We start from the raw sequence: 26614 nt of genomic DNA on the forward strand, positions 1-26614 counted from the left end.
GAACACCAGGAAGCACGTTTTATTCAAGAGGAATTCAGAAATTTCTTTTATAGCCTACTGTAATTCACCAAACAAATATGAGAGCACAGAATGACAAACCATCATGAATTAATTAAGGAAAGAAAAAATTAGGAGACTCCAAAGTTATGTCACACTAGAAACTGCCTTCCGATCCTATCTCCATCTTCCCCCAGAAGAAGCGTAAGACAGACCAAGAAGACTATCTTGGAGGTACTGAGTTCCCGGTCTGTGGAGGAGTTCAAGAAAAGGCAGAAGGCCACATGAAAGAATACTGGACATAAAAGAGAATAAAGTATAGATATGTCATCATGAGTCATTAGGGACATGCAAATTGAAACCACAGTGAGATATGACCTACCGCCACTGAGAAAGCTATCATCAAGACACAAGCGGTACGGCAAGTGTGGGCAAGGACTCAGGGGAACTGAGCCCTTCCACATCACTGGTGGAAAAGTAAAACAGTACGATGGTTTTGAAAACAGTGTGACAAATCCTCAAAGGGTTAAATGTTATGTTGGCCACATGGGCAACCATTCGTAGGTATGTATCCAAATGAATGGAAAACATATGTCCGCGCCAAAACTTGTACACAATTATTCACGACAGCTTTGCTCATAAATGTCAAAGTGTGGCGAACATCCAAATGTCCACCAGCTGACAAATGGGAGAACAAATCCATACATTGGAATATTTATTATTTAGCCATAGAAAGGAATGAAGTTCTGATACATGGCACACTATGCTCTGGAAGCATTATAATACTAACTGAAAGAAGCCAGGCATGAAAGGCTACAGACTGTCTAATTCAATTTATATAAAATAATCCAGAATAGTCAAATCCATAGAGACAGAACGTAGATTACGGTTGCAGGGACAGTAGGGAGTAACTGCGGACAGGTTACAGGGTTATTTTTTTCTCATGATGGAAATGTTCTGGAATCAGATAGTGGAGATGGTTGCGCCAACTCTTGAATATACTACCACCATGGAACAGTGCAAACGAAGAGTGCACTTTATGGTGTGTGAATTGTATCTCAATGAAGCTGTTATGCAAAACCAAAGAATAGGTGAGAAGGTCCCATGGCCAGGGTGTCAAAGAGACAGCTGAAAGGGAAGTCCGGTCCAGATTCTTCCTGGAAGGTTGAGCCCATGCACACAACACACAGAACCAGAGGGGTCCTCAGGTCCCCACAGATGGTCTCAAGTGGTTAGCACACTCAGCCTGAGGAACCAAACCACTGGGACTTGCTCCCAAAACCAGCGCTCGCCCCACTGCTACCTCTTGTGCTGTGAAAGTTTTCAACAGCCCCAAACCCAAAGCCACAGATCTCCCTCAGGAAGGGGAACGTACTCCCAAACCTAGTTAGAGATCTGAGACGCACCGGTGCATAAAACCCTCATTATGTTCTTTTTTTTCCCTCCAGTTTTATTTATTTAAGCAATCTCTACACCCAACGTACGGCTTGAACTCATGACCCCAAGACTGAGAGTTGCATGCTCTTCTGACAAAGCCAGCCAGGTGCCCCAAACCGTCATTCTACTCTGCCACCCACCCACCACCTATTTTATGCCAGAGAAGTGTCACATACAAGCAGCAGGGGAATGAAACCCCCCGCCCCCGTTCTGGTCTGGACGTCAAGGGCTTCCTCAAGCCCACAATTACTGGGGGCCCACACCATCTTGTTACTTTTGTATTATTTCCCATCATTTTCTGTTTGTAAACATCTTTGCAGAGGTCAAACCCTTACACCATCTGCTAACTGCCCGATGTTACTGCCAACTGGCTCACCAGGTGCCAAGCCCTGGCTCGTCTCGGTTCACACACAGAGTCCCTACAGTAGGACTACCCATCCCAGGCAGACAGATGACATAATCAGTAGCCCAGAAACATGGCAGGGAGACTGGGAGCTGCCCGCACCTGGCTGTCAAGCCTCGGAGGCACAGGGATACCAGCATCCTCCTCAAGGAGGTCCCACACACAGAGCCACAAACATGCTCCTTTTGACACCTGCCCTCTCTCGAAGACTATCCACTGGAAGCCCAAAATAATCACCATTTTCATTTTCCACCAAAATGGGCAACTGTATCTTTTACTAAATACGTCAATACTGTTCTTAATCCATCAAGTCATGTCATCTCTCTCCTACCAGTTATAAATACACCTAAGGGTGGGAGGGGGCCTTGAATGAATGGAATAAGCTCAGTCTATGGTGTTCTCAGAGTAAAAGGAGCCCCATGCAGGCTGGGAATCCCTCCAACCCTGGCTCCCATTAACAGCCGCGTGGCCTCAGACAGTCCATTCACCTCTCTAGACCTACAGGGTACACAGGACGAGCCAGCGATGGACGGACAGGTCATTCAGACCTGCTGGTACCAGCACACACGGGAAGGAGGGGGTGGTGAAAACCATTTCCAGGGCTGAACAACAGGGTTTGGTAATAGATTAGGTAAGGGGAGTGAAGGACAGCAATAAGACAAGATGGTTCTAGATCTTCTCCTTAACGTGTAACAATAGGCCAACAGAAATACAGCTAATTCCTGATGTGATACAGGGATTGTATGAATGAAAATGAAAATGAAAATGGACAATGAAACGAAAAATGAAAAAGGACAAAAATCTCATTAACTGTGTATCTTCTAAAGTTACGTTAACTTATTCACCCAGTTTCCATCTGAACCAGGGAAGTTACAGAACCCAGGGAAGTTTAAAATGCAATTAACATTGTCCAAGCCAGAGGTAGCAGACAAGAACCTAAAAAAGATGATGATTAAAATCAGAAGATTAGCAAGGATATGTTTGAATGGTTATACAATGAATTTCAGAAAGTGGTGCAACCAAATTAATTTATACTGAAGTTAACCACATTGCTGTTTAATTAAGGCCATTTTAAGTAATTAATTTTTACAGAGATAAGGCAGTCTTCTTCGGCAATCATCTCTCATGGAGGGCGAAGGACTGAGCCAGGGACAGACAGGCGCTCACAGAACGCCACCAGTGTGGACAGGCTTATTGTCTGCAGGCCAAATGGGGCCTCCTGAAAATGGAAACGAGTTTCCTTATATAAAAGGAACAGTCGGGACGTCTAGGTGGCACAGCTGGATGAGTGTCTGACTCCTGGTTTCAGCTCAGGTCGTGATCTCAGGGTCATGGGATCAAGCCCCGCATCGGGCTCCACGCTCAGCACAGGGTCGGCTTGAGATTCTCTGTCCCTCTCCTTCTGCCCCTCCCACTCGTGCTCCCTCTCTCTCTCTCTCTCTCTCTCAAATAAATAAAAAAATCTTAAAAAAAAAAAAGAGGAAACGTCATTTGAGCCAATGAGAGGCAAGAATGGCCTAGCATCAGAAGCAACAATTCCCTAATGAGGAATTACAGAACTGGGGCGCTCCAAAGCATCTCGCATCACCCCAGTCTCACTGTCCTACCCTGCAGGTAACAATTCAAGAGGGTACCTGACACTTCTCCAGAGCCTGCTCTATGTAAGGCTAAGAAATAAGTCCAAGATCACATGGGGGAAAAAAATGGCCAAGACAGGACGCCCAGGGCTGTGAGCCTCATGCCACAGCACCCATCTCTCCAGGTCAATCGCAGAAGTCCTAGGTGAATCATGAGCCAGGACTAATAATAACACGATGGTAATAATGCTGATAAGATGAGAACAGGACCAAATGCTGGCGACCCCACGTGCCAGGTCCAGGCTACAGGTGTCACAAACCTCCAAACAACCCTACGAGAAGGCATTACTGCTGTCTCCTTTTTACAGCAAGAGAAAGTAGGCCTGGAAGAGGTTATTTCACCTTTGCCCATCCCACAGTGAGGATCCACTAGAAGAGGAGCCAGAACCCAAGACTGGGCTGATCCCAGAGCCCAACCCCATGAAGCCAGACCGCCCTCCCAACCGGAATCCAAGCCGGCTCTGTCCACTTCCAGGTGCATGTCCACATCCGTCCGAGCGATTATAACCAGAGGCCCACGCTACCATGGAGGCAGTGCCTAGATCCGTTCACACGTGGAAGAAAAGCAGAGCAAGCACCCCCAGGTGCGTGTTACCTTCACCACCTCGCCGCCGTCCACCTTCATCAGCTGTCTCAAGTTCTGCTGCAGCAGGTTGGTGTTGGAACGCCACTTCAAGAGCCCCAGCAGGTCCACTGAAAACACAGAATCAGCTTCAGCTCCTCCCAGCAACAGCTTTGTCTCCCTTCCTCATGGAGCAGCTGAGGGTCTCGACGTAATTTTGAAACAGAAGAATCAACCCTATTTGGAAACATTTGCTGCTCCATACTTCATTTCGTTCTAGAACATACTTGACACCTAGTATGGCTGAATTCATTATTTCTAACTACATTTCCCATGAAATGATTTCCACATTGAAGTTTCTTAAAAATGTGTTCGGGGGGCACCTGAGTGGCTTGGGCGGTTGGGTGGCCAACTCTTGATTTCAGCTCAGGCCATGAACTGAGGCTCCATGCTCAGCGGGGAGCCTGCTTGAGATTCTTTCTCTCCCTCCCTCTGCCCCTCCCCCCACTCATGTGTCTCCTCTTTCTCTCTCTCAAATAAATAAATAAATCTTTTTTTAAAATGCATTCAGGAGCTTAAGGAAAAAGGGCTGGCCTCTCCAATCTGCAAGAAGGTATACTCAGCCCAGCAGAGAGTCTGGAAGGAGGCTGCTCACCCACAAAGTGCTTCCCTGAAATCTACCAAGTGGATTTTTCCTTCTTGAGAACATGTTTTGTTTTGTTTGTTTTGTTTAATTAAATAACATAAAATAAGAAATGTACCTTCAGGTACAGAAACTGCAAGGCCACAGGGAGCCTGAACCACAGGGCAACCGCTGACCTCACCCTGGCCTGGCCTTCCAGGGCTGTTCATTTCTATGGCCGAATTTTTGTTTCGTTTGTTTTCTAACAGAAACAACACAGACTGAATGGATGGATTTTTACAGACTAAATGCGGAAGACGAGGTCCAGAAATGATTTTGTTTAAGGCAGCAAGATGTTCTTGAAGACATGAAGACCGAATTCAAAGCATCTCTAGGAAAGAACATGTGCCTACACAATCTTCACTTGAAGTTATATTAATATCCCATTACGTGAAAAAAAAAAAAAACACAATTAGCAAAGTGCATCCAATTTACCGTTTATGCTCATTGGGAACAAACTTCAGCTACACAAAGTACCTCCATTAAAAAAACAAAAACAAAAAAAAAACAACAACAACAAAATAAACCCTAGTTAATATCGAAAAGAAAAATGTAATTTTGGCAATAGGTAGCATTTCAGGGAACACAAAACACCTATTGAGGACTAAACCACACAAAAGGAATTATTCATGTGATGAGCACCAAAACACTTGCTCTTATTTATCTGTCCTTAGCCCCCAAGTGCAGCTGACAAGGGGACCCATGGAAACAGAGAGGACAGGAGCTGAAACACCACGTAAGAGGCTCACACACACACCGGGCCACGCCACGACCCCACGACCTTGGGCAAGGAACCTCAACTCAGTTTACCTCTCTGAATGCTGAGTACGACGTTGCCAAATTACAGGGCTGGTGCCAGAGTTAAAGGGTGTGACGTGGAGAAAGTGCTCGGCAAGATACCCAGACAAGAGCAGCCGTCCACCAACAAGATGATCAAGAAGTGAAAATTTTAACCATTCATGGGGAAAGTTAAGATGTTTTCATTTCTCAGTGAAAATTAACATATTTTCTTCCTTTCTAAAGGAAGGCGAAGTAATGACAAAGGTCACATCCTGCCTGGACCTGCTCTTGGCCCCAGGGTTAAGGGAGATTTCCATCTCACCAGTGTTGTTTTTTTGTTTTGTTTTGTTTTATTAATGGCAAGTGGTTAATAATCTGGAATCTACGCAAAGTTAGTGGCACTTTAGGTATGAGGGAGGCTGAGGCTGACCTCTGTAAGGTAAATCTGAGAAAACGTACAACTGGCAAATGAACAGTGGAAGAAGGCCTCTGAGGAGGGGGTGTGTTTTAAGAAAACAGAGCTTGACCAGCGCCCCGGCTACCCGGGTCAGACCGGCGCTCCCCGACCCAGTCCTCATTCCGGGGAGCCCATGGTCATTCCGTGTTTTGTGACTTCTCTCTAATTACCTGGGAAGCTAATTGAGGAGACGAATCACATCCTATACTTCTCATTTTATCCCCCACAGCATCCAGTAATGCTGAGAACAGAGATGTTTAATACAAACCTCGATGAACAATTCAGCCACCGCTTTTCCCTAAGTAATGGAACTTCTCAGGAACAAATCACGACGCAGAAAAATGACTCCCAGAATGAGAATCTGGGACTCACTGCTCAGAGGCCAAGTGGGGCAGCTCCATCTCGCAATACCACCTGCCACAGCGCCATCCCAAGAAGAGGAATCATTGGCTGCTGTGCAGTGAAAGCCAAAAGATGTCCCCTTGATTCTTGGTGAGCAGCATCACTCTGGAATTTCCTTGTTGCCAGGCAACAGCTGCTTCGGAGAGTAGGGTGCGCATTCCCTCAGTTCCAGGGAGGGAATCACCCTGTGACTGATGACAGCCAAGGAGCTGGGAGGTGTGAGGGGTCGACATCACACCCCTGGGCGATTGCTGCTACTTAATACCTTGGGAGATTTCTGGTTCACAGTCCCCTTCTACAACAATCCGTGGGTTAAGAAAGATTCTGTGGGCGGGCCTCCCAACCTAACTGCTCTTCCGAACATTGTTTTGATGGGGAAAATATATTCAAGTTCCAAATAACAACTTCCAAACATATTTCTGGAGCATGACCCATGCATAAGATGGGTGGCTTCCTACATAAAGGAAACGGCAATACACAGCACCTCTCATTTGTCCGGCACATAATGAAAAGCTAAGTGCCACACGTATGGGGTAGCGACTTACCGGTGAGGCTGCCGTTGCCCTGAGTTCACTGAGGCCCTGGACGGTGTAGCCGTCAGATTAGGGAACTCGCAGGACCACATCCAGAGAGTAACATTTGACCTGTGGGGCACCCCTCCCATAACACAGTCCCAAACTGGCACCTGATTTGCTGAACCCAATGCCCAGGTAAGGGTTTGCATTTGCTTATGGAGATGACTGCACACCACCAGCTAGGAGAATTCAAAATACTTCGGGCAACCGTGATGATGAAGATAACATTAGAGAGACATGTCCAAATGGCCTTCCCGCATTTGAGTGACACGTTCCCCCACACAGCTGACTCAGGAGAAGCGGTGAGGAAGCACACTTTGTCCAGGCCGGCAGAACACAGGGGAGACGGCAGGCACGGAGACTGGGAACACCCAGCCCACTCTCCACTCCAATGCCATGGCTTCCTGATGATGGGGTCCCTTTGTCCCACATTTACCCTGTTAGAGTCCAAACAATGACTCTCCCTCAGACAACTCCGAGACTACTGCCAAGATTTACGGACAATCAATATCATAATATCAATATCAATAATCAAAATCCATATTGGGTGGTGAAGAGGAAAAACTGGATTTTCAAGCTGAGTTTCAAGAGAGGATCAAGTCTCTCTGCACGGCTGTGCTACGGCCACATTTGGGGATTGCAATCTGTAAATGTAGGAAGTGTGCAGAGGGGCCTCTGCTGCTCCAGACAGCACACAGTGAGTAAGACGGGCCCCGGGCCGCACGGCCACGTTGCTTAGGAGTCTGCAAGCAGTGGTAATGAGGCAGCCCAGCCGGCCCGGCACAGGACGTCAGGCACCCCTGACACCACGCTTCTGTGTGATTCAATGGGTCAGGGAACTAGAAATGTCATCCAAACCAACGTTTAAAAGTAAAGATAACTGGCAACTATCTCCGTGAGTAGCTGGGAGATAGGAAGGCACACACACAGAGCGGGTATCTCAGATCCTCCAGCATGTGTAACCCCCACACCCTCACGAAGCCCTCTGAGGCAGACATCACATCCGCATGTGTGCAGAGATGAGGAAAGTGAAGTTCGGTTTCACAGGCCCTCACTCAAGGTCACTTCCAGGGTGAGCGAGCACAGGGCAAGGGCTCCATACCCGGTCTTTGGTCTGACTCCAAATCCCGTGTTTTCCCTTAAGCCATGCTACCTTCCTTTGGCCAAAAACCTGTGAAAGCAAACCCAGTGGTTTATCTCTCATTAAGGTTAATGTTTAATAAACCAAAATTGTAGTGAACTTTCAAGTGCCGTGGATGCCACGCCCCCTTCTGGTCCAAGGACACCCATGCCGGCGAGCACCAGCACACAGAGCACAGAGGACGCGTGGGGCGGAGAGCGGGCCGGGGAGCCGGAAAGGGACAGGGTAGAGGGAGGAAAACCGCGGGGGAACACAGGGCCATCACCAAACTCACCGTTCTGGGTAAGTTTGGTGGAGCACACGAGAGTTGAGATCTGGAAGGAGTCTTTGCTGATGGTGCAGCTCCCAAGACTCTGCATGCTCCTGCCCGTGGCCGAGTGGGCCTTTTCTTCTAACTCTGCTTTCGTGGAGGGCAGGCTCAAGTACGTGGCAGCGTCCTCCAGCTTCTTCGCCTCTGCCTGTGGGTTGAATTACGAGCATGTCGGTCACAATCAAGGACATCCAATTCTTGCTATCCTTAATCCTTTTAACCATCATGGTATTTGCTCTTTTTCATTTGCAAAACTGTTTAATGATTTCCCTTATTCTTGTGGATTCATCCATGTTAACGTGTACTGCACATCATCCTCTCTCATTAGGACCAGCAAAAGGGCCGGTCATCTGAAATGTGCATTCGGATACCTAAGTGTAGCGAGAGAGCAGCTTTCTCACAAAGACAGGAAACGTCAACTCAGGCGAGGAGTCCCAGAGAGGAGTGAAGCAGTCCCTGCAGGCAATACGGCCCCAAGCAAGCGGTATACCTTATAGACGATGAGATCATGCTCCCCGTCCCTCAGCGTGGTCCCATCATATCTCATCAGCTTTACAAAGGCCAGTGCAAATATTTTCTCAGATTTGTCCTTGGCTGCAAGAGAAATCAATCATCATCTTCAACCGCCGTCATGGCAATATCACATAAAAAACTACCAGGGCTACCTTTACGAAAACATGACAAAACTGCACTGGAATTAAATAGAAAGAAATGGAAAAAATGGGAGTGTTCACTAGGAGGAAGACTCCTCTTAACGGGACCAGTGGTGTTCAAATTAACCTGTAAATTCCAAGTAATTCCAATCAGAATCTCATGGAAGAGTTTCCTCACGGAACATGAAAACGGACTCCCAAGGTCCAGAGCAGAAGAAGGGTGCTGGAGAGCATGGCGGGGGGGGAGCTCTGCAAACCTAGAAACCAGCAGTGACTGGGCAGTGACCGCTAAGACCACAGTGCGGCTTGACATCGGGGACACACAGAGTGTGTGCACACACAGGGTCTGAAAACACAAGGTGAAGAGCAGTGCAGTAGGGACAGGCCATTCCCGGAGAAAACTGGCTATCAATATGGAAAAGCAGAACAGATTCCTACCTCATGGCATCCACTAGTATAAATTCAGGTGGAGTGAACATACGCATGTGAAATTTTGTTCTCTGGCAAGAAAGCGCCTCCCCCAGATACCTGGATGTTGGGGAGGACTCAGTACCTCCCGTTCATTCACGTTTCGGTTGACAGATCACCTGCTCCGAGGTGACCAGACCATCTAACACAGCAAATTATAACCTGGTCACATTCTCTCCCCTCCCCTGATGCATTTTTCTTCATAACTGCTGTGGACTGAATTGTGTGCCCCCCACAGTCTGGTGCTGGAACCCTAACCCTCCCCATGTGACTACAGTGAAGATGCAGCCTGTAGGAAGAGGCTTGAGAGTAGTGAGTTCCTAAGGGGGGAGCACTGATCCCACAGAACTAGAGCCTTTCGGAAAAGGAGAAAGAGACAGCAAAGCTCTCCTCCGCTTTGAGTTCACAACCTGGATGAGCATCCCCACCACAAACCGGGGTGCCAGCGCCCTGCTCTCAGCCTCCAGCCTCCAGCCTCCAGAACCGTGAGAAGATACATTTCTGTTGTTCAAGCCCCCGCAGTCTCTTGTGTTACAGCTGCCCGAGCAAACCGAGAGGACAGTCCTGATCCCTGCCAGGTCACCAGGTGAGCGAGCATGCGTGTGGGCACGTGAACCGCACACTTTGTCACTGCTCTTCGCCCAGTGCCTGCAACAGTGTCTGCCATCTATTAGGTACTTGGTAAACGTTTGTTCTAGCTGGGGAGATGCCAACTAACTGGTGCTCTCACTTGGTGACAGGGACGTGTGAGATGGGGAATGGTGGGAACAGGAACGAGTGGCTGGATGGTTGGACAAGGTATCTGAGAAGATGGGAGAACATGGGAGCCTGTGCGTGAACCTTCCCGGAACAGACATGGCCAAAGGCAGTCCCTGAGTGGGCCCAGGCTTGGCCCCTTGGGGACAGAGAGCCAGAGGGCTGGTGAGCAGTGGGTGGTGAGCGGGCCAGGGGCCAGCCCAGGAGGGAGATTAAGGAGTCTCCACTGAAGAAGTAGATTCTGCATGGATTCTGCAAGATGCAACTGAGTACAGCATGGAAACACTGAGTTTCAGAGCTGTATCATCTTTAAAATTATATATCCCACATTCTCTTTTTAGAGATGAAAAGAGAGGAGCGCCTGGGTGGCTCAGCTGGTTGAGCCTCTGCCTTCGGCTCAGGTCATGATCCCAGGGTGCTGGGATCGAGTCCCACGTCGGGCTCCCTGCTCAGCGGGAAGTCTGCTTCTCCCTCTCGCTCTCCCTCCATGCTCTCCTTCTCCCTCTCTCTCTCTCAAATAATAAAATCTTAAAAAAGAGAGACAGAGATGAAAAGATAGAGGTCAAGGAAGGAAGGAGCACATCCACGCACCTTGAGTCAGAGGCTCAAAAATATTTACCCCAAATCACCACCACTGCACAAGATAACACGTCTCGTTAATCCATGCAGTCCTGGTGTCCATCAGTACCTGGCACACAGTAGGTACTCAATAAATGCTCGCTAATTAGAAAGATGAAGGAATGATTGACCAACCAAAATAAAGGGAGGGATGAAGGCAAAAAAGTACGTATCCTAGGAATCAAAATAATAATAATAACTTTGCAAAAGGGCATAGAAAACATAAACTACCATAATGTTCAGGTGAGAAAGAACAGATCCTTCTAAGTTTGAGCTGATGTGAAAAAAATACAGACCTGGCTCCACGAAAGCAGCCGTGGTTCAAAAGGACACGTGAGCATCACCGTCAGCGCACGGCTTCCCCTGATCCTACTATTAATTAGCACAAATAACATCGCGCACCTTTTATTAACATTCTATACCTTTACCTCGAGGCCACGGGCTGCAGTTATTATGGCTCATTAGCAGCCGCTGGGAGTAGACAACAATTTTACAGGACGCAGAGGGCACATGAGGCAGGGCGGCCCCACCCAGCCAGGCCCCCTACGAGCCTGGGAAACTGGCCCCTGGCCGGCTGCACCGGAGCCGCAAAGCCGCTCAAGTTCGGGTGAAACAGGAGCGGATGCATCTGGAATGGCTAACGAGTTGCTGGAGCGTCTATCACATCAGCACCAAACTTCCCACCGGGATGGATCCCCGCCTGAGAAATCCCATCGCTTGTTCCCTCTGCTCACCTCCCTTTAGGGGAAAAGCAGCTCATTGCAGGGGCCCGGGGGGACGGGCAACGTGGCCTCACTTCCTCCTGTTTCTGACCCCGCGTGTCCACATTCAGGGAGGCTGAGGAGGCCCCAGGGGATGCAGTCGCTCCCAGAGCAGACAGCTCAGGACTGCGTCAGCCCCACACTGCTGTGCTCCTCACGGCTCCAAAACCGCACAAGCCATGGCCAGGGAGCCTCATTACTTATGCAAACGTGTGGTGGTGTGTCGGGTGACAGCATCTTGTCAGGAATGAGGACTTAAAACTGACTAGAAAAACAAGGATTTTGAAAATTAAAATGCTACAGAAGATATTCCTCTGCCCTAATGTAATTTATTAACCAGAGAGAACAAGCTTGTTGTAAAGGGCGAGCATGCCTTTGAGACAAGTCTTCTGTGGATTCCAGAACTCTGTCCTTGCCCTCCAGGGCTGCCACCTTCTTCCCTGCAGCCCACCCCCACCCCAGGCTGTTCCACTCGTGCAGGCTGCCCGGCCCACCGCTCCCTCTATGCTTTGGCCGAGCAAAGACGCGGCCGAGTGCCCCCCGCCCATGCACCCTGTTCCGTTCACCCCACACCTCCGCCTACTATTCCACAACCCCCCCAGGCTGACCCCACACCTCAACTCAAACTGAAGTTTGGAAAGAGAACCTTCTCTGTGAGGTGTAGACAGCAGGTACTAAATGAAGACCAGAGAATGGAAGAGGCCTCCCCACGCCCCCCAGGCGTGGGGGTGGGACACTCAAGCACACAGACGAGGTCTGACCCCGAGCCCCCTCACTGACGAGCTGGGTGACCTTGGGGGACCGAGCTGGGGTCTGGGAGCCTCAGGTTCCTCCGCCATAATGTGTGGGGCAATGACCACAGCGACAGTACATGGGGTCACTGTGGGTGAGGGCAGATCCAAACGGCACAGTAAGAGCACATGAACGTTAGCTAACATTTATGAGCCACTGTTCTTACCCCAAAGTTCTGGCCATCGAGGAGTGCCGTGCATAATCAGCAGACCCTGGCCCGCCGCCTGGTGGGCTGGCTCTGGCCATCAGGCAAGTCTGCGGTGGTTGGCGACTGCTTCCCACGCTGCCCAGCCCTCATGACCCCGCTCCTCCCACTCTCCCTGAACCCCGACCCCTCATTAGCTAGGGCCCTGCTCTGCTGAGACAACAGGACGGGGCAGGTGGTGGAATGACGCTGCAGACCCACCTGCCCCCCCCACACACACCCGCTTACCACGAAGGACCCCATACTATCTCGATCCCTTGGTTCTTTCGCCCCTGTGGCCTCTACCACCCCCTCCCAAGCTTTGCTGATATGCGTGCTCTCCATACACCAGCCCTGCGGACCACAAGAACACGCCTCCCCAATGCTTCTCAACAACAGTGGGGTCCCGGCTCCTCGCTGGCCCCACAGTGGGGTCTACCTTCCCCAGCTTCAAGCCTTTGCACATATACTCGCTGTCCTGCACCCCTACCTCTGCAGGTCCCACACCTTGGCAAGGGCCTACGTCAGGCAGGCCCCCTTCCAAAAATAGCACGAAGGATGGACACATCACCACACAGCAGTGGCTTCTGAGGAGCCCCTCCTCTATGCCAGGCATTGTGCCATGGGTTCGACAGCCTCCATCCTGCTTGGTCAAGACCCCCGGGCATTTATCCTCCAGATGAAGTATCTGTGAGGACACAGAGAGCCAGAGCAGAGGACCTCCATCCAAGTGGCCCCCACGGGGGTGTCCGTGACAAACACAGCCCTCCAGACCACTCTTTCCCTCAAAGCGACAGCACACACAATGTAGCCAATCTTACTGTTCATTAAATCTTAGCTCACTGCCCTGTAGGTACAGACCATGAAGGGCAGGGAGACATATAGCTGCCCATCGTGATGTCTTAGTGTCTAGCACAGGGCTACGTCCTTAGCAGACGTTAATGAACCTGACAAGACAAACTCCAGTCATCAATAAAGAACTCTTCTGGAAGGACAGGGACCCAAACCCCAGGTCTTCCCTCCCAGCTTCTCAGCATCAGTCAGCACTACACCAACATCTCCCCTCAGCCTGAAGCCAGACACCGGGGGCCGCCCACAAACACAAAACGGGTCTCGAGGGTTTCCATTCCAATGCAAATGGCATTAAGAGCCAATTTCTGAAATCCACTTGTATCTTTGTGACTTTTCGGATGGATGGAACAGTGTTACAAGTCACACGGAAGAGAGGAAACAGGTCAACACGGAAATGAGCTAAAGGATCAAGACCACATCGTGTTAGGATCACCTAGTCCTAGAACAATCCAGAACAATCCAGAACAAGTGACAAGTGCAGCCTACGGAGCTTTCCCCTAGCTTTCCCTTGCAAGCAACACAGGCTAAAGTCAAGGGATTACTCACAGTCCTGTGACGACCTGTGGCGGAAGGTAAACCGAAGGTGACTGCGATTGACGTCTTCAATAGGAATGGCCACCTGCGCAATTGAAAGAGGAAGTTTCAGCACCCGTACTGTATCTTCTCACATTAATGGTTTTGTTCAAATGGAGATACTATGCAACTGTACACATTTCCTCCCTGAAGGGATGAAAATACTGTATGCCTAATCCCCTATGGGGCTTTCCCAAAGGCAAAATGCTTTTGGAAAATTTAAACAAGACAATATTGCAAGGGATGCCAAACCAATTCTGCAAGACAGCACAAGTTTTCGTCAACAAACATTCACGTCCTCACTGTTAAAAGTCTATTTTTTACAAGTTGACAATTTCCTAGTAGCCCTTATTGGAGGTGTCCACAGTCCCTCCACAGCTGCAGGGACCTGCCCTCGGGCAGCAGGAAGAAAGCTTTCCTGTTGTGACGAGCAGTCAAAGAAGAAAGACCCCATGCATACTGCCTTTAAGCGAAGACTGCCCCAAATCCTATCTGCCATCCGTCTTCTAAGGCCAACCCCAGGCTGGGTTTCCCAATATTCAAGCCCTCGGCACAGGGGCTGGGATGTACCATGGTGGGCTGCCGTAGTGACATCAGCGAGCCACGTCAGGAGAGCAGAGTGCCACACCATGGACGGGGACCTGTCTCCCCAGCGACGTCCTCCATATATTGTCACCTCTATTTTTTCCCATTTGGTGTAAAGCAGGATACCACACATGTAACAGACCCAGGAAGAGAAAGATAATAGCTATCTTTAGAGGACTCTGTCATTTGTCTCCATGAAAGTCCTGTTTTTATGTCCAAAAGCAGAGGAGAGTAAATGTATTCCAAGAAATGCCGGCATGGCTCCTAAGCAACCTTGAACGACTTTGTTGGGAGAGCGCCTCTGCCTGCTCAGGGTGCCTGCTGACAAGCAGCCCCGGGTTGGGTGGGAGCTGGGGACTTCCTTAGGATACAAATGAGCATTTCATAATCAACCCCGTGGGATAAAATGACCATGTAAATGATACCTTAACGGTCTCAAACCAACGTGGCTGTTTTACTTGGTAGTAAATCACAGACTTGTACTCCGAAATCGCTTCATCACCAGCACCCGGGTAAATCACATGCTTTAAAAGAAGGCATAAAGAGTTCACATCAGACCTCATAGAGCTTGACACTGCATCCATCTCCCCACCTCCCGCCCCCATTAGATGAGCTAAGCAGAGCACTACAGGAATGCCAATAAACCCCATCACAAATGGAACATGCTCCCAGCAATGGAAGGACAGATCCATCTGCAGCCAGCGCGGCCAGCACACAATCCTGCTCGCAGACAGTTAAGCATCTCGATGGTTATCAGTCCAGGGATGCTACTGTCCTCACCCTTCGTACCCTCACCCCTAACAGCCTTAACATTAAGGTCGGCAGGAAGTCACCTGATTCACTCAGTAGGTCCAGAATGAAGAGCTACAGGCTACGAAGGAGGTGGCAACACTCCTTCCCGATCTACCAGCTGTAAACGCTGACCACTTGGCTCCCGAGGAAGCAATGCCGATAAAGCCCAAGTGGCAAGGGTAACACCTCCCGGCAGTGACACTCGACATGGGCCACCCCCACAGAAGGGATGCCGCCCCCACATCCTGGCACAGCTGAGCCTCAGGTGCATACACAGGGCATTGCTCTCAAACACGTGGGCTTAGGACAGCCCCGCCCGCCACCCAGGGTCCAGAGTGGTAGCCAGCAGGGGCACCTGCTCTGGCGTGGCCTCTGGTCATCAGAGGTCACCGTCCCCGAGCACTGCCCAGCACGCCGAGTCCTGCAGGCCGCCGTGGTAACCGCCACCACCCAGGAGAGCACAAGGTCAGAAGCCCAGATTCAAACCCGTTTCACCCCCCACTAGCTTGATGACCCTTACAAGACTTCCCTGGGCCTCAGTTTCCCCAGTTCTCAGAATGTGATAATAACGGTGTCTGAACTTCTAGTGGGACCATTAGACCTCTGAGCCCTGGGTCTACGCTGACAAGGGCCAGGAAAACAGAGGGGGTCAGGACCGCAGAGGTCTCCCGAGGCAGGTGTCAGCCAGGACCCCGTGCAGGCCAGCGCTTTACGGCGAGCTGCAGAAAGGGATAAAGAACAAACTCTCATCCCCAGAAATGGGATCACGCGGCCCCAGCTACGTCTTTTCCTACTCTGTAGCAACGCCAAGAAAACACTTGGAAAATAAAGTTTCCACGCCACACATTAAGCTTTGCAACAATAAATACCTCCAGCCGTTTTCCGTCTTCATCGTAAACAGACACTGTAACCTCCACATTCTTTGCTGTGGTTTTGCTTCCTTTATCAAAATCTCCTTGAACTAATGTTACGTAGATATCATTTCGAACATCACCTGGGGGAAAAATTATACCTTTAAAACCAGTCCATTATTCATAATGTAACCAGGAATTCTGCAACACTGCTGAAATTGCTACCAATCCTAGCAGAGGATTATAAATACTGTATGATGATTACAAAATATTTTCTACAAAACAGTCTCAGCATTTAAAGGCATGACAAAAGCAGTTTTCAGCAGCATCATCATAAGATCACTAGAAGGAGGAAAAACATCAAGGCCCTTAATTATCTGCATGGTCCTTCACCTCGGTGGGCAGCTCATGCCCATGGTGACTCGAATGCTGCCGATGGGTTTGCAGGGACCATCCCCTGTCCAGTACCTACGGCCCATCGTGACTGCCATCACTATCTCACGGTGGACCACTGGCTGTGTTCTCGGCGTCTGGGTAGCCAGAGTATCACGTCATCAACGGCACACCTTGGATGACAACTGGCAATATTGGCTCCCTCTACATTTTTCGAAGGAGTGGAACAAAAAGCTGATCGAGAATGAGAACCACCACAAGCCAAGGTTCTGAGCTGACGTCTGGGATCAGGGACTAGGAGTGGGTCAAGAGAGAAACTTTCTGCATGGACATGGATCTTCTCTCCTCCTGGTGGGCAGCTGTCAGGATCAGAACAGACCTGTTCTGTTCCGTTCAGAGCAGAACAAAACAGACCTGTGCATTTTAAAGTGAGATGGGCCATAAACTGTGACAACAAAAACAAAAACAAAACCCATACACAACAAATAAACTCAAGACGCTTCTTCCTACTGAGAGCCTATGAGGCCCCTGGTAATGGTCCGACTGGGAAAACGTAGCAAGCTTCATTAGCAGCGTGGCTGAGAGCAAGCCTCACCACCCAGTGCCTATTCGTCCGCTGTCCATCTGGTCACCTCCCGCGCTGACCCACCTGCTCTCCCACAGGGGGTGCGAGCAACGGGTCCGTCTAGAGCAGCAAATGGCCCACTACGGGCCAAGAACAAGTCCCCTTGCTTTTTTGTTTTCTCCCGTTCTTTCTTTCTTTCTGCTCTGTTCTGGCTTTTAATGTATCCAACTATTAAATTAGGCTTTCATTTAAAAGTCACTATTATAATAATCCCAGTGGGTTGCTCCCACAGCCACACTCAGTCCTGGCAGAGAAGTGTGACTGCAGTCAGTACTACTGACCGTGCGAGAAGCTAAGGGTGATGGAGCCCAGGGCCAGGTGCAGGAGGCAAAGCTGCCAGGCCAACACCTGCCACCAATCCCTGTGTGACCGCAAACAAGTCACCTAACCCCCCAACGCCACCCACCGCGGAACAGCCTCATCGATAAGGCAGGTGTTGTATGATCTGTAGGCCGTACGATCCCTGCCTGCACATTCTACCAAAGAACAAAAGCCATAGGCAAAAAGGGCCACAAGAGTTTCATAAAGGTCAGAAGCCCATCAGAGAGCCATCACACGCTGGGGGCGGGGGGTGGCGAACCCCATGGTCTCACTCTCCTACTGGCCTAGTCATCCATACTCAGAGCCATCTCAGGAGTGAGACCCTGTTTACAGCAAATGAACCCCACAGATGCACACTCACGACAGTGCCCTCGGTGGAGGCCTGTAGGGCTCCAGGGTTCTCGTTCTGGGGAGGAAGGACCTGAAAGCAGGCGTGTGTGAACTCAAAGAGAAGACTCCCTCTGCCTCATGCAAGCCTCCAGCCGCCTTCCCGGCTCAGAGGGAAACTCTGCTTCCCACCAGGATCCTTCAGAAACCTGCAGGATTTCCAGTGGCTCACAGAAAGGCAGAAAAGCCGGCGACACAGGTGACACAGCAGGCTCTCCCGCCGTGCAAAGGAGATGCACATCTCTATAAAAAGCATCCCCGTAAGATGGGACAATGCACAGATCCTGCCAAGCTAAAGGCCAGGGATCTGAGTGAAAACACCCCAGGCTGTCTCTCTCTCTCTCTCTTTCTCTCTAAGGGTACCATGTGGCACCCACGGCCTGTCGATGATTCCCCGGCCCTAAAAGAGAACATGATGACTCACTCCAGCTAAAAGCCCATGCTACGGGAACCCCGACTCCCAACTCAGCACACAGAACCAGCCGGAACGATGGTCGGCTGTATGGCTTCCCCGGATATCTGTTAGATTATTTTAGAGGTCAAGACATACCTTTCTTTTTTTTTTTTTTTTTCAAAGATTTTATTTATTTATTTGACAGAGAGAGATATAGCGAGAGAAGGAACACAAGCAGGGGGAGTGGCAGAGGGAGAAGCAGGCTTCCCGCTGAGCAGGGAGCCCGATGCGGAGCTCGATCCCAGGACTCTGGGATCATGACCTGAGTCAAAGGCAGACGCTTAATAACTGAGCCACCCAGGCACCCTAGACTTACCTTTTAAGTTGGTCAATTATAGGGGCGCCTGGGTGGTTCAGTTGGTTGAGCGACTGCCTTCGGCTCAGGTCATGATCCCAGAGTCCCAGGATCGAGTCCGGCATCCGGCTCCCTGCTCAGCGGGGAGTCTGCTTCTGCTTCTCCCTCTGACCCTCCCCCCTCTCGTGTGTGCTCTCTCTCTCTCTCTCTCTCTCTCATTCTCTCTCTTTCAAATAAATAAATAAAATCTTTAAAAAAAAAAAAGTTGGTCAATTATAAAGAGAAATACGACCAGTATGAGCTAGAAGTTTTCTGGGTCTCCCTTTTGAACATGAGGCCATCCTAGACCACCCAAGACGAATGCCCAATGTCATCCTAATCTATAAATTTCATCTCGAGTCCACATGCAAGCAATACATCCACTAAGAGCTCCAAATTAATTTGCTGCACACAGACTTGTTTCCTGCCCTACAAAGTATCCCTCGGTTTCACAGCATGCTGGACATCACGCTTTCTTCCTGTACAGGTGAGCCACTAAGATCCAGCCTAACCAGTTTGAGATGTCCTTCACATTGATTCACCAGTCAGAGGACACAATGACCCACAACAGCCCTGAAAGATAGAGATAGCAGAAAGAACATGTCCCCACCTGCCCCAAAATAAACAAAGCAGTTAACTCTGACAGCATGCACAAAGAGCAGATACCTCTCCCTGCGAGCGTACGGCAGGGCCCTATAAAGGGAAACCACGGGGAACCTCTGAATGTGGGGTGGTTTGGCCCCATTTCTACTGCTCATTAGCTGTGTAACTTTAGGCTGCGGCTTAATTTCAATCGCAATTAGTTCAACACCAATGTGTAGGCTTCCGAGATCCATAGATCAAGCCAAACTATTAATGTGAGCATTATGTGCAAACCAAAAAGTATCCCACAATATAAAGGATATTCACGGGCTTGCCCAAGAACTTGTGAGGATCAAATCAGATTATTAATATGATATCTGGAAAGTGAAAAGTATTATGTAAATATGAGATTAATCTTAACATGGAATTCCATTATGGGTTTAATAAGCTTAAAATCCATCATCGGGCCTGAGCGATACTACGTAATATGAACTAAGCAGGCACCAGGTGTGAACATTTACTTGCTGCCCCTCCTTCCTTGTTTTGATCAGATGTCTACCCAAACACACGTCGGGTGTCCACGTCTCCCTCATACAACCCTTGCCGTTAGGAGGAGCTGACGTCTAGGTGGCTAATGTGCACACTCCACCCCCAAGCCCATCACTGCCCGGGGACTGCAGGGCAGGGGCCTGAGCAGGCCAGTCTGGATGATGCTCAGGCTCCTTGCTGGGCAACACTGGTTCAAAAGCACACTATCTTCTTCAGGACACTGGGGTCTGGGAAGAAAATGGGAGTCATCAGGGCCCTTACCCAGAGGACAAAGTCAATATGCACAGGAGACAACCCAGCAGTGGTTACTATGGAGAAATGGACCCAGTGCCCGGGCTGACCCTGCTGCTCAGGGGCATGAGCCGAAGAATATCCTCAGGGTTCAGCCGTCTGAGCTGGGCTTGTGCTTTCTTTGACATTACCCGCTACAGCATCCCAATTCCAACCCACCCTACAGGGAGGAATTATCCTTACTCTCCTTCTTCAGAGTAGCAGAGCACAGCTAATCGAGGCGGGGGAGAAGCTGTGGTGCAACTCCAAACAGAGGCTGGACTCCAGGTCCTGAGCTCTCACTTCCGGGGCGGAAGGCCGGCGTCACCTAATTGTGCCCCCTTAACTTTGAACACATTCTGGATGATTCCAAAGCTGTTATAGGACCTTCACTGTGAACCTACGTTAACATCACAAAAGAGCTGCCTTCATCCTACAGTGAACCAACCACCACGATTGATCCATTGATCAGAACCTAAAGTGAAGCCCGCAGGGCCCTGGAAAGGGCCCCAAGCTCCACCGCCCTTTATTACATTTTATGTGTTACCCAACTCCGCACACGCAGTCCGGCAGCCAGGGTCAGTGGAATGTCTAACTCCCATTCTTCCTTTTCACCAGATGAGGTGGGGCAGAAACAAACTGCAAGGCTTCTGGATTAAGGGTAACAATGGATTACGGGACAATAAAGGGTTTTGCTTACAGTAATGATGACGTTCACTCCAGCTGGTGGCAGAAACCCACCTCAAGCTGGGTTTCTGGAAACGCTGAGTCCCGTGCTTGTCCTTATTACAACACTGCCAGAAGTCACTCCCACCAGCAGGTTATTACAACCACGAGAAGCCACCTCCCTGCAGTCCGAACCTAGGTGGTCAGCGCTCCCTCTGACCACAGCTCCTGCCTGCAGGAACGATCCACGGCCACCCTGGGGTGGACACGTCACGTCCCACAAGCTCGTCCGTCACTGTCCCAACACCGCGCATCGTGGCCAGCTCTACAAGCTCCCCGAACCCTGGCCACACCCACGCCACACACAGAGCGCTGAAGGAATCGGTCCTTACCGGGCATGATTATCTCCGGAAACCCCGTTTTCCGAGCCACCGCTGTGGTCCTGTCCACTAAATGAGGAAATTCTTTTCTAATCTGATGGATATCTCCAGGAAGTAATTTTAATGTTACCCACAAACCTAGAAAGACAATGGACACATGAGTCATGGTTTATCTTATACATTTTTGAAGAATTATTTCAGGAAACCCATCTCAACGAATGCACAACTGTTAATTCACAAGTTAACACCTTAGGAGAAAATGTGGGTGTATGAGAAAGAGAAAGAGGGGCCAGGGAAAGGTGGCTGGCACGGGGTAACCAGCTGCATCTGACTAGCGGGGTACACACTGTACCCTGGAGGGACCTCTCGCCCTGGCCAATGCACGGTCCCTGCCCAGAACCAAGGACCCCTCTCATAAGCGCTTAAGATCAATCAGGAAGAAGGCTTTTTCCAGCAGTGACTGAGAAGGCTCTCCCTTTCCATTCTCCCCAGAAGGAGGACAACGCAGGAGGGCTCAGGAGGTAAATTCACAGCTTCTCTAACCCAGGAAGTCTCCTGTGCTTTCCAAAAGGTGTGCAGCACAGCGCTGGGCTGAAAGCCACCAACAAGCCAGCCCCACAGAGCCAAGGCAGCCTGGGCCCTCTGTTTCATGACGTCACAGCGAAGGGGGAGCAAATGCTCTGCCCACCACTTGGCGCTTCCCTGCAAGGAGGGAAGGTGAGGACTCCGAAACCCTCTGAGCGAGAAGGGCTGCCATGGACAGAACACGGTGAACCTGCTCGCAGCTTCGAGCTGAGGGTGTGTGCCATCCTCTCCCTACACAAAGCGAAGGACAACTGCATTTTGTGTAAAATACTCCTGTGCAGCAAGCAAACAGGAAGTAAAAATAAGAGGGAATACAGCAAAATCAAAGGCGGAAGACAAATCAGTTGCATGGCTCTCTCTACCATTTTCAAAGACAGGGCCTTGCTCCCAGGTGGGAAGGGAGGTTGTCACTGTCAGCTGACACATCCGGGTCTCCGTCCCTGGGACCTTGGGGGCCTGGCCTGCTTGCTCCCTGGTCACTCAGCCCAGCAGGACCCCAAGTGCCCGTCAGAATATAAAGGCATTTGCTCTCACTAACACTACTAGTGTGTGTGTGTGTGTGTGTGTGTGTGTGTTTATCTGTCTGTCCAGCCATTCCTCCCCTAGGATGCATATTTCCAGGGAGCAGAGACCATTCATCGCTGCTTAGCTCAGCACACCGCCTTCAGTAGAAGGCCAACGGGAAAACTGTAGACCCTGTCCACCAATATGCATTCCAAGCAGAAATGGGAGACACCTGACAGTCCCACACAGGGAGCATCACCTGAGGCTGCTCTTGTCCAGAACCGCTCTGCTTGATGAAACCCCAAACCTCACACTCTTCTCCTCCAGCTTCCTTCCTGTCTGCTATCAGCTGGCCTGAAAACATCAGTCCTCTGCAAAGACCTGCATCACTTGTTGTTGAGAAAGCCCACAGTCACTGATGACATTTTTCTCTGCCAGGTGGTGAACCCCTCTCCTCCTGCCATCTAGACAGTCCCTCTGATCTAGTCAAGTGTCTAATAAGCACCTACTGTGTGCCCGACACACACTGGGCACTGCAGACACAGAGCAAACAATCATTATAGCCCCACCAGGGACTTAGCTTCTGTCCCATGAGTCAAACATTAAACCCATGGTCTCAGTGAACTATGCAACTCTTAAGAGCTTTCTAAGGAAAAGTCCAGGGCAACTGCACAACCCCAAGACTGCGATCCTGGAGGTCACAGAGGCTCTCCCGAAGAAGGGACATCCAAAGAGATCGGAAGATGAGTCAACACTAAGCAACGGGCGTGCAGACCTGTGCCCACCCGGGTGCTGGACAACCTGAGCCACGGCGGGAGAGGCATGAGAGGAGGCTGGGAGGGCGGCAGGGTCCCAAGGTGGGAGCTGCTCCATCTGAAGGAGTGGGGAGGCCGGAAACACGAGCAAGTACCAGGGTCCCACTTGACAGTACTCTGGGAGCCGTGTGGGACCGGGCAGGTGGGGGGAGGGGGAGTTCAGAGCCAAGCGAGGATCCCAGCAGAGAAGCCACGACAGGAACCCAGGCAGCAGCACAGAGGTGCGGGTGGCGGGACCCGTGTGGAGGTCAAACCAGAACCTGAAGGGGGGGCGGTGCTCACGGGGACGGTTGTGGGCACGACCAAGAGCAGGTGCCAGGCTACCACTCCCTGAGCCAGAAAACCCTGCACCCTGGCCACGTCCTGAACGGTGAGAAAGAAGAGGACCCTGAACTAGGCACTGAATTCCCAATATTAAAGCTCACAGAGGACGCCAGAGGCCAGAGATCACGGAAAGCCCAGAGTGCACCGTGTGGTCAGTGGCACAAAATGCAGCCCAGAGAACAGGGCACCAGGGCGGTGTCTGCAGCACAGAGCAGACAGGGTGACACCGCAGACCCCAGCGAGTGCACCCGGTAAAGCCGGGAGTGGGAGCGGGGGCTACGCTGACGGGAGAAGGACAAAGAAGGAACAGAAAGTGAAGGTCAGAGGGAGGAGGCATATGCTACTCTGCTGAGAAACTGGGAGTAGAGAAAGAGTCAGTAACAAAAACAGGTGTATGATCTAAGGTAGACTGTTTCAAGCGTGGTATCTTCCTTTTCTTTCCTTTTCTATTTTTTCCTTTCTGTTTCTTTTCAAGATTTAAAACTCCAAATCATAAGAGGGAGAGTTTGAAGGAAGAGAAGAGAAGCATAACCAATAAAAAGAAGTCCCTAAAGAGATGTCAAGAGGTGACCCCAAAACAGGGGCCCATGTATCATTGCTCAGAACGTGCACTGCAGGGGCGCCTGGATGGCTCAGTCAGTTGAGCGTCTGCCTTCAGCTCAGGGTCCTGGGATCAAGCCCTGCGTCGGGCTCCCTGTTCAGTGGGAAGCCTGCTTCTCCCTCTCCTCCCTACTCGTGCTCTCTCTCTCATGCTATCTCTGTATGTCTCTCTCTGAAATAAATAAAATAAAAAACTTAAAAAAAAAAAAAAAAAGAACATGCCCTGCAACAAGGCCCTGGCAAAAAAGGCAAGTGGGAGCTAAACCCAGCCCACACTCTGCTCACCAAGCCATGTGCCCAGGCGCTGCTTGCGTCTCACTCAACCAGAGGACGGGCACCCTCTTTCTAATTCACACAAAAGCACCACAGGTCGGTGTTGCTCTGGACCTGTGGGAGAGGCCCCTTGTTGAGCCAGGCACCTAACCCACGGCTGTGTCCTCCAGTAGAGCAGACCACATGAAAGGGACACCCACAGGAATGCAAGGGAGATTATCACGGCAGGTGACATGGACGCACGAGATCCCCACTGGGGACACCAGGGTGCCGCGGACGGGCTCTCAAATTTCACTCAGGTCCCAAAACCTGCCAAAGGAATGAAGGTCCCCAGAATGAATGTGACTCAGAAGACATTTTTCAAGGACCTGCAGGACGTTGGGAGGTGATCATTTACCGAGGTCAGAGGCAGAGAAATGTTTAATAACACCATTCGAAACTCCTGCGGCCTTTCAAACACTTTTCTTTCTCACAAATACCAGCTTGCTCAACGATCTTAGTTCATAAACGAGTAACTTAATGACACAATTCAATTTGTTATAACACGATTTAAACACAGAGATTAAGCTCTCCTGATTACATTGGGTTTAAAACACTTTCCTCAAAGGAGAAAATGAGGCCAATTTTCAAAGAAAAAGTGCATTTTAGGTTGACTTTTGTTTAACCAGAGGAGCTAAAAACAAAAGAGATTAGCACACATTCTATGTGAAACAATAGGAACAGATGTCCGGGGGTGTCTGAGGCCTCGCTGTCCACATTAAACATCTAGAACCTCTGGGTCCAGGGTTCGGGATAATTTGGGCTAAACAACAAAAAATGTCAATTGTGACAAATAAACATGTGGACGTCAACCTAAAATGGGCCAAAGCCCAGAGAGGAGCTCAGAACAGATGAGCGTGGGAAGCTTCCTGGTTCTGTGTGAAGACTGCCGGCCTCCCTGTCCCTCCCGCCAACCCCCCCCATCCCTCCCGCCACCCCGCACCCTTCCCCACTGCCTAACAGGCACACAGACATCGGGGCAGCCCGGGTCACCACCGAAGAAAACACGGAGCTCCACGAGGCAAACCCACACGCCTTGCAGCTCTCTCTCAGGTCTCCCTGGAAGGCACAGAGGCAGGCTTGCCAGTGAGCCCCAGAGAAACGTTCACTTTAGCTTCAAGGACAAAAAAACCAGCCAGCGACATTGCCCAGGGGCACTTCAGTTCAGGAAGGCACCTGTAGTCCCCTTGGGGAAGAAAAAAAAAATGTTCTTGTCTCTTAGTTCTCACTGTGACCTGGAAACACCTGTCCTCCTCGACTCCCAGGAATTGGGCCCCCTGGTATCAGCTCTGGTGACACAGATTTGCAGCCCGACACCAGTGAGCCTGGCAGAGGCAGGCTGTGGGTCCTCCTGCTGGCCTGACACCAATCTCCACTTCTGTGTGACTCTGTGATAGAAGTTTCTCAAAATCTGATGGCTCTGCAAGAGAAACTCAATCCAACGGGAGCCTGGGGTCTGGGGACTGGTGCTCCCAGTCTGAGGGTGGCTCCAATCAAAACAGCTTTAATTGGAGCTCCCTGTGGTTTTTAATTAAAGGGCAAATCAGAGAGCTGGTAATTGATGAGAAGGTAGGTCCTGGGTCAGCTTAAACTGCTCTGTCTACAGAGGCCACGGTTCATTAACGCTTTAGTTGGGGTTTTTGTTTTGTTGTTTGCCAGGGAGGGGGCTGGCCGGTTCACACCAAAGAAAGCCAAAGGTTTCTCACTCCTCCAGAACATTCTTCAAACTCAATTCATACTCTCCTTTATAACAATGGGAAACGAGTCAAGAGAATCGTTTCTTAAAAGGCTAGGGACATAAGGTAACTAGATAATGAAAGAAGGTCTAACCACTTAAGCTCTACTGAGTTTGTGACAAGTCTGCATCTAACCAAGGACTGAAGGGTGGGTTGTCCCACCGGTACTAAGAGCAGCCTTAGGTGGGAGAAGTTCTGAAGGTGACTTCCCCTTGAGCCGGAGGCAAGGCCTCCATAAACAGCTGTTTTCTGGCAACAGTCCTGGCCAGCCCGAGTGCCAACTGTCCCCAGCCCAGGGTGATTGATTCATTGCCTCTGCCAACAGAAGGTCAGCTGCTGGGAAACCTGTCACCGTGGGATTAAAAACGATGAGTGCGAGACATGGAGTCAGGAGGAAAAATCCCTTCCATTACAAAACTGAAGAGAGATCCGTCTCCAAAGCGAAGCCACAGCCTCAGGGGCAGTGGGTGGGGGGGGGTGAAGGGGAGCCCCAGGAAACCACGTGCCAG

General features: G+C 50.3%; 1 protein-coding gene across 3 annotated transcripts in view; it reads right to left on the reverse strand.

Moving 5' to 3' along the window:
* Positions 1 to 26614, reverse strand: part of DOCK1 (dedicator of cytokinesis 1) — a 493587-nt gene that overhangs the window by 379510 nt on the left and 87463 nt on the right. For all 3 annotated transcript variants that reach the window (XM_028119986.2, XM_028119987.2, XM_028119985.2), the window contains exons 13-19: positions 21242 to 21367; positions 16287 to 16411; positions 15051 to 15149; positions 14014 to 14086; positions 8874 to 8977; positions 8348 to 8531; positions 4070 to 4167 (exon numbers count right to left, since the gene is read on the reverse strand). In XM_028119986.2, the coding sequence (XP_027975787.1) occupies positions 4070 to 4167; positions 8348 to 8531; positions 8874 to 8977; positions 14014 to 14086; positions 15051 to 15149; positions 16287 to 16411; positions 21242 to 21367 (809 nt within the window). The remainder of the gene's footprint in view (positions 1 to 4069; positions 4168 to 8347; positions 8532 to 8873; positions 8978 to 14013; positions 14087 to 15050; positions 15150 to 16286; positions 16412 to 21241; positions 21368 to 26614) is intronic.

Source organism: Eumetopias jubatus, unplaced genomic scaffold, assembly GCF_037043125.1.
Source record: "Eumetopias jubatus isolate StellerSeaLion01/CBP00866 unplaced genomic scaffold, mEumJub1_p1.0 scaffold_17, whole genome shotgun sequence".
Taxonomy (NCBI): domain Eukaryota; kingdom Metazoa; phylum Chordata; class Mammalia; order Carnivora; family Otariidae; genus Eumetopias; species Eumetopias jubatus.